General features: G+C 37.7%; 1 protein-coding gene across 4 annotated transcripts; it reads left to right on the forward strand.

Annotated features, from left to right (window-relative positions):
• Nucleotides 1-5,111: 5,111 nt before the first annotated feature.
• LOC121773285 (sulfate transporter 2.1-like) lies at nt 5,112-7,578 on the forward strand. 4 transcript variants are annotated; one of them, XR_006044738.1, is made up of 6 exons: nt 5,112-5,536; nt 5,654-5,702; nt 6,281-6,488; nt 6,904-7,078; nt 7,163-7,233; nt 7,307-7,441. XR_006044738.1 is itself a non-coding variant. In XM_042170104.1 (6 exons), the coding sequence occupies exons 1-6, from the start codon at nt 5,156-5,158 to the stop codon at nt 7,547-7,549; spliced, it is 1,134 nt and encodes a 377-aa protein (XP_042026038.1). In that variant the 5' UTR covers nt 5,112-5,155; the 3' UTR covers nt 7,550-7,578. The 4 variants fall into 4 exon arrangements, 3 of the variants coding, with proteins under 3 accessions (XP_042026038.1, XP_042026039.1, XP_042026040.1); XM_042170104.1 differs by having other exon boundaries at nt 7,168-7,233; nt 7,295-7,578; XM_042170105.1 differs by having other exon boundaries at nt 7,168-7,233; nt 7,307-7,577.
• Nucleotides 7,579-8,218: the final 640 nt, after the last annotated feature.

The raw sequence follows: 8,218 nt of genomic DNA on the forward strand, positions 1-8,218 counted from the left end.
GGATCCGATGGACGAGTTAAAGTCTTCAAAGCAAGACTAGTGGCCAAGGGGTATACCCAAAAGGAAGGCATCGATTATGATGAGACCTTCTCCCCAGTGGCCATGCTCAAATCGATCCAGATACTGTTGTCTATTGCAGCTTATATGGATTGGGATGTATGGCAGATGGACGTTAAGACTGCATTTCTAAACGACAGTCTTGAGGAGACCATCTACATGGAACAACCCGAAGGATATGCCATAAAGGGCAAAGAACACATGGTTTGGAAGCTTAAGAAGGCCATTTATGGCCTCAAGCAAGCATCCAGATCGTGGAACCAATGTTTCGATCAAACTGTTTGCAAGTTTGGATTCGAAAAGTGCCCAAGTGAAAGCTGCGTGTATAAGAAAGTTGATAAGGGGAATGTGGTGTTCTTAGTTTTATATGGAGATGACATTCTTCTAATTGGAAACAATAAAAAGATGTTGTCATCAGTTCGAACATGGTTATCAAACCAGTTCGAGATGAAGGATATGGGAGATGCGGGACACATCCTCGGGATCAAGGTTCTTCGGAATCGAGATAAGAAGATGTTGTGCTTATCTCAAGAATCTTACATCGAAACAGTACTTAGTCGTTTTAGCATGCAGGATGCCAAGAAAGGTTTCTTACCTTTTAGACATGGCATCCATTTATCTCAAGAGATGTGCCCTAAAACGCCGTCTGAGATATAAGCAATGAGAAGGATTCCATATGCTTCGGCAGTTGGAAGTCTCATGTATGCTATACTTTGTACTAGACAAGATATTTGCTTTGCTGTTGGCATGGTGGCAAGATATAAGTCGAATCCGGGCCAAGAACATTGGACTGCCGTAAAGAACATACTCAAGTACCTTAAACGGACTAAGGACTATGCTCTAGTTTACAATGCAGCCGAGCTCTGTCCTTTGGGATATACTGACTCAGACTTTCAAGCTGATCAGGACTCGAGAAAATCAGGATATGTGTTCACCTTAGGAGGTGGAGCCGTAATTTGGAAGAGTGTGAAGCAGAAATGCATCGCGGACTCGACCATGGAAGCCGAGTATGTGGCCGCTTCGGAGGCTGCAAAAGAGGCTGTATGGCTCAAGAACTTCCTTATGGATTTAGGTGTGGTTTCGAATCTGCCCAAGAGCATCACCATTTATTGTGACAATTCTGGTGCTGTGGCAAACTCGAAAGAACCAAGAGCTCACAAAGCGAGCAAACACATAGAGCGGAAGTATCATATCATTAGAGATATAGTGCAGAGAGGAGACATAAAAGTGGTCAAGATTGCGTCAGAGAACAACCTGGCAGATCCTTTTACAAAGGCTTTGGCGGTAAAACCGTTCGATAGCCGCGTTGAAGGGATGGGAGTTCGACTCATTCAAGACCTCAACTCGCTTTCAGTATAAGTGGGAGAAATTTAGACGTGTGCACTACTATTTTGTATACTCGAAAGCTGTTTTGAGTATAAGTGGGAGATTGTTAGGGTTTTGTATACTAGAAATCACCTTTCGAGTGATTGAATACTGTAAAACTCTAATGGTTATTTTCCAATAAATGCAACAAATTATTTTTGTCATAATGTTGTTATGTTTTACATTTAATGGTTGTTTATTGCATATTTAAATGTATGAGCAAACGTAACAAAGTCTAAGTCTTTGTTTTAGTAGACCGGTTGCGGGTGTCGTCCAATTTAAGGTAACACGATCAGTTCTAAACAAAGAAAAATAAGAATTTCACAACCTAGATAGGCCTAGACTACCTATCGCGAAAGGTTGCAATGTCAGTCAATTATTTCTAAACCTTATTGAAATAAGATGACGTTGGTGTGGTATAGCACTGAATGGATCTAACAGCAAGACGAGTCTTTATGCTATCTACTGAAAGACGAGGTCTTGAGAATTAATTTCTTAATCAATGTACGTTAGCATTGAGCATACGATATTGAGTATCCACTACTTTGACTTACCAAAGGTGCGGGTTTTTCGTAACCCAACGATCCAGGTATATTGGGTAGTGGTGATCATTATCTAGAGGTGCTAGGATTGCTATTATGTTGAAACGTGCGCGAGGAGAGTCTCGTTTGATAACATCCACAAGAGGAGCTCGAAACGAGGTTTTATTATTCGGAACCTAGCTAGTTGGAGTTTGATTACTCTATGAATAATAAATAAGAGTTTCTTGCTAAGTCCACTCTTGGAATTCGAAATATGTTAATTAATTAAGTCTATAGCAGACATTAATTAATTAATGGATGTTTCCATCTTAAGCGCGGGAAATAAATCAAATACAATTAAAGGAAACCCGGAATACTTGTAATTCCGGATTTGGAAGGCAGTGCAATATTACTTCTGTAGTGGCTGGTCGTAATATTCCAATATAAGCTTATATTAAATTGTGGGTTCAATTTGATTAGTAAAAAGCTAATTGGGTGAGGCCTGTTCCATATTCTTCCTTAGATCCCTGACTGGGCCCAATATGTGACTTATATAAATAGGAGAATAAAGGAGACAGAAAACACAACAATTATTTTACAAAATTTTCGTCCCGCCCCTCTTGAGAGAGTTTTCGAAAATTGTGCTCCCTCCGTGAGCTGAGTTCTGTCTTCCATTATTCGAGTCCTAGTACGTTGGTGAGATTTGCCCACACAAATATCAGCGTATAGTCCGGGACACCAGTCAGAAGATCCGAGGTCTTGTATTGAAGATCTTCACGTGGAGATGGAGCAAGCCATCATCGATTCTTGATTGAATCAACGAGGTAAATTGGCTAATTCCGTAGTAAGCATGTTTTAGGAATTTTATGTGCTAAAGCATGTTTTAATTCAAGTTATGAGCATGATACATGTGATAATTACGTGAATAGATTTTGTCTAAATAATCTGCTAAATAGATCAAATTCATGTGATCCGTTTTGAACGCACATTTCCGCTGCCAGCCCCTCCAATATAATCATGTCTCGGTGTACCGGAGATGATATTGTCCTTAAGAGATGTTTTTAAAAAAGATCTTTAATGTATAGAAATGACGCAGTTCTAGAATATATGACTTGGATGCTAAGCAAGTTATGTTTTGGGTTTTATTTATTTCCTAGTTAGTACAATTAGTGGATGGAAAAATATTAGTAATTGGTTTTTCCTTCTGCCAAATTATAGGTTTCCTTTTTGCTTATTTTCCTTTTAGTTATTTTCATTTAAGTTTTATTTTTCATAAGTTTTGGATTTCCATTTGCCTATATAATGATCTCATTGTTGAACTAAAAAAACAGACTTTTGAATATTAATTTTACATTGAGTTCTTATACTCTAAAGTTATCAATTCGTTGAGTTCTTTTTACCAGCTCAGTCATTCTCCACACATTTCTGCATCATTTGATATCAGAGCTGCGCGAACTTTACGAAGTTGAAGCTCCGTGACTGCCGCGAGCTCACCAACGAAGGAATGTCAATTTCGCCGAGAATTGCAGAAATCTGCATACATTCTTGTGTGGGTCTTCCAGTTTTGAGGCTTAAGAGCTGAACGCGTTGATCGAGAATTGCGGATTGCTGGAGGAACTCTCGGTGAAGCGATTGCGAGGAATTACTGACGTTGCTGCAACTGAAGCAATTGGGCCCGGTAAATAGACAGACCTTTGAATATTAATTTTATATTGAGTTTTTATACTCTGAAGTTCTCAATTTGTTGAGTTCTTTTTTACAAATTCAGTTATTCTCCATACGTTTCTGCATCAAGAAACCTAGCTAGTTACTCCCTCCGTCTCGGATAATTCGTCTCACTTTGACCGGGTACGGGTTTTAAGAAATGTAATGAAAAGTGAGTTGAAAAAGTTAGTGGAATGTGGGTCTTACTTTTATATATTAGTTTTATAATAAAATGTGAGTAGGAATGAATTAGTGGAATATGTGGTCCACTACCAAAAATGGTCTAAAGTGAAATGAGACAAATTATGTGGGACGGACCAAAATGGGAAAATGGGACAAATTGTCCGGGACGAAGGGGGTAGAATTTATTCCAAGATACCTCATCTGGCTCAGGCTAAGTGAGGCGTGTTCCTTTTCGGAATATCCTAGGTTAAGTGGGTCATTTCCTTTTTTTGGCAATAATTAATTTTCTTATCTCTCTTACTTTATCTCTTTCTCTCTCTTTCTCCTACTGTACTATTTACTCCCTCCGTCAGGGTTGACACGGATTTTAATGTGTAGTAACTAGTAAAGTAAGAGATAAGGGGAAATAGAGTTGAAATTGTACAGTTGATGGTAGGGCACATAGATAATAAAGTAAAAGAAAATGAGAAAAATGTTGTTATAAATAGATATGGACTATTTCTATGAGACAGACGAAAAAATATGACCTATTCCTATGCGACGGAGGGACTATAATTTAACCCACTACATACCGCTTCTTAAATTCGTGTGCCAAAATAAATTGGTTTCACCTAGGTTAGGACATAAAGATGACCTCCAAAGGTCTCAGGTTCGAGTCCTTAAATTTAAAATTATTTACCCATAAAAATATATAAATAAAAATAAATATGACCCATTCTTTGTGCGGCATGAGATTTTATGTAACTTTATTTTGTGTGTTAAGTGAAAAAAATAAAGTAACAGGGGGAATAAATAGAAATAAAAGTGTTTCTATTTTTCATAATGAGTCAGCTTGGTTGGGACAAACCAAAAAGGAAAGTGGATCGTATTCGATGTAACAGAATCCGAAGTATATAAAAGTATGACCCATAGCTTTTTCAAACCTACTTTTCGTTACTCCCTCCGTCCCTTAAATTTTGTCACACTTTGACCGGGTACGGATTTTAAGAAATGTAATGAAAAGTTAGTTGATAAAGTTAGTGGAGAGTGAGTCCTACCTTTATATATTATTTTATAATAAAATATGAGTTGAAATGAGTTAGTGGAATATGAGGTCGAGGTTCACTATAAAAAATGGTACAAGGTGAAATAAGACAAATTTTGTAGAATTGACGAAAATTGAAAAATGTGATAAAATTTAAGGGAGGGGGTACTTTTCTTAAATCTGATACAGGGTCAACTCCTTGTCCCCTATATATATGGTTTATGATCTTGACACAACACAAAATTGATTGGGTTTTATTTTTTGCTACACTGAAACATGTGTAACGAGCAAGCTCGGTCAAATGGATGTGCAACCACCATCTAGCCAGCAAAAGCAACTAACTCAAGTTCTCCCAAACACTTCAATTAACACCGCCATGGGCAAAGCGCCGGCTGACAACTCCGCCGCCATGGAGTTACAGCCGCTAGATACCGAGGCAGCGGAGAGGTCTAAGTGGCTGCTGGCCTCCGCCGATCCCCCGCCACCGTGGCAGCAACCCTTCAGATCCATAAAAGAGTCTGTTCTACCTCACCCCACCACAAAACAACATAGGCCAAACCGACTACTTCTCTTCTTGCAATCACTCTTTCCAGTCCTCAAATGGGGAAAGAACTATAAAGCTTCAATGTTCAAGAGTGATTTCTTGGCTGGCTTGACTCTTGCCAGTCTCTGCATTCCTCAGGTTTCTTTATTTACTACTTCCTTCATCCGCCATTAAATGTCTCATTTTTCCTTTTTATTTCTTAAAACCTGTGTCTGTCAGAAACATGACATTTATTCATGGACGGATATTTTGCAGAGTATTGGATATGCTAATCTGGCTAAAATGGATCCACAGTATGGTCTGTGTAAGTCTTGCAACAATCAAACTAGCCTCTGTTGAATTATTAAACTCAATTACTTCATAATTAAGAAATATTAAGTTTATTAAAGTATTGGAAGCTTGGTGAACATTGTGGAGAAATCAAGAAAGGATAAATTCAAGTTGATTAACATGAAGGGCTGGAGTTCTCGAGAAGATTACAGTTGGCATGCATTTGGGAATATTAAATTAATTAAGGAGCTTACTAGAATTAACTAGATGTACTATGTCGGCTTAGATGACCGACTTTAACTTCTATAAATAGGTGTTTAGTTAGTAATTGTAATATCAATCAAAAATTAGAATTGTGAGTTAGAATTAGAGGAAGAGCCGTAGCTCAAGTTAGGAAGAAAGAAAGATTTGTAGTGCTGTAGCACTTTTAGTTTGAGTGTTTTTTGTAATCCTTTTTGTGAGAAGCCTATCAATACTTATCCTCCATATTTTATCCTTGTTGAGTGTTCCTATATTTTGTGTGTCAAATATCCAACAGCCTCATACAGACATACACCAATTTTTTTAAATTTTTAAAAAAATATCAATCTGTTTAAGTATGTAATATTTCAGACACAAGTGTGGTTCCGCCATTGATATATGCTGTAATGGGAAGTTCTAGGGAGATCGCTATTGGTCCTGTGGCGGTGGTCTCATTGCTGCTCTCTGCGATGATCTCCAAAGTGGTGGACCCTTCCGCCGATCCGACGGCATATCGTCGGACCGTTTTCACCGTCACCTTCTTCACCGGCGCCTTCCAGGCACTCTTTGGAATATTCCGGCCAGTCTCAATTTGTCATTTTTATTTGTCTCACTGAATTAGTCCAATTTCTATGTACAGAAACATGTTCACTGCACATTACATTATCAATTAGTAGATTCCACTATCTATTAACATTATTTAACTACTTTCTCATTTTTACTTATACTTTGCATTAAAACTCATAATGTTTTTACAATCCTTAAAAATAGAAAACATATACTCCATCTGTCCCATTAAAAATAAAATGTTTGTCATTAAAAATGAAATGTTTTGTAAAATGGAAACAACGGTATCTCTACTGTCTTCATTGACTCGTGCGGGAAACCAAATGTTTCGTATTTACTGGGACGGAGGGAGTACTATTTAATGGCAGATAGATGGAGTATTAAGAAATTATAGTTGTAATTGATTAAGGATTTTTGATGGCGTTCAGGCTGGGATTCCTGGTGGATTTTTTGTCACATGCAGCGATTGTAGGATTCATGGGAGGTGCAGCTATTGTGATCGGCCTCCAACAGTTGAAGGGATTGCTCGGAATCACCCATTTTACTTCCAAAACTGATGTCGTCTCTGTGCTTACTGCTGTTGTCAAAGCACTTGGTCAACAAGTAATTAATTAAAATACTACTCCATGATTTGTTGTCTAAATTGGATTTAGTTATCAACTCATGTTCAATAATCAACGTACGCAGTGCAGTGGTATCCATTGAATTCTGTCCTGGGCTGTTCCTTCTTCATCTTCATCCTAATCACCCGATTCATAGTAAGCACTACTAAAACTAGTGCATACATTAGCAAAAATGAAATAAAATTAAAAAATGAAGATGAATTTACAGGGGCAAAGAAACAAGAAACTGTTCCGGGTAGCCGCAACGGCGCCGCTGTTCTCAGTGATAGTATCGACCTTGATAGTCTACTTATCGAACGCGGAAAAGCACGGCATCAAGATCGTCAAGCACTTGAAAGGCGGCCTCAATCCGAGCTCGCTTCACCAGCTTGACTTGGGAGGCCAGCATGTCGCAGAAGCTGCCAAAATCGGATTAATATGCGCCTTAATAGCACTTACTGTCAGTTCTTGATCACAACTCTATAAATATATATATATATATATATATAGAGGATTGTATTCAAATCCTTTTTCCATATTTTCTCCTTTTTCCTTCTTGATCTCAGCCCCACGATTTTGTCATCCGACGATTAGATTGATGCCACGTGTCATTTAATAATGCAGATTTTCAGTTAAATAATGCACACTGACTAATAATGCACCGTTATAGTGTAATAATGCAGATTTTCAGTTGAATAATGCACACCGACTAATAATGCACCATTACAGTGTAATAATGCAGATCATCTGGACCGTTGATGAATGAGATCTAACGGTCCAGATTAAGAAGGAACTTAAATCTAAGAGGAGAAAAGAAGTTTAACACTACCATATATATATATATATATATATATATATATATATATATATATGTAGAGTTTTGATCTATGCAAAACCATTCTTAATACAAAAATGCAGAACCAAGCGTACAAAAGTCATTTTTTTGTCATTGTAAGCTTATTTTTACGTCATCATAGTAAGGATGACATGAAATGATCTTAACATGACCTCAAACCCAAAGTTTATAATATGACCTAAAACTGCTTTACAATGACCCTCCGTGTTTTTGTTTAATTATTGACCATTGGATTGTCAAATCTCATGGTCAGGATTTGGTCTGGATTTTGTATTGAGATCAAGT

The sequence above is a fragment of the Salvia splendens genome, chromosome 17, assembly GCF_004379255.2.
Source record: "Salvia splendens isolate huo1 chromosome 17, SspV2, whole genome shotgun sequence".
NCBI lineage: Eukaryota > Viridiplantae > Streptophyta > Magnoliopsida > Lamiales > Lamiaceae > Salvia > Salvia splendens.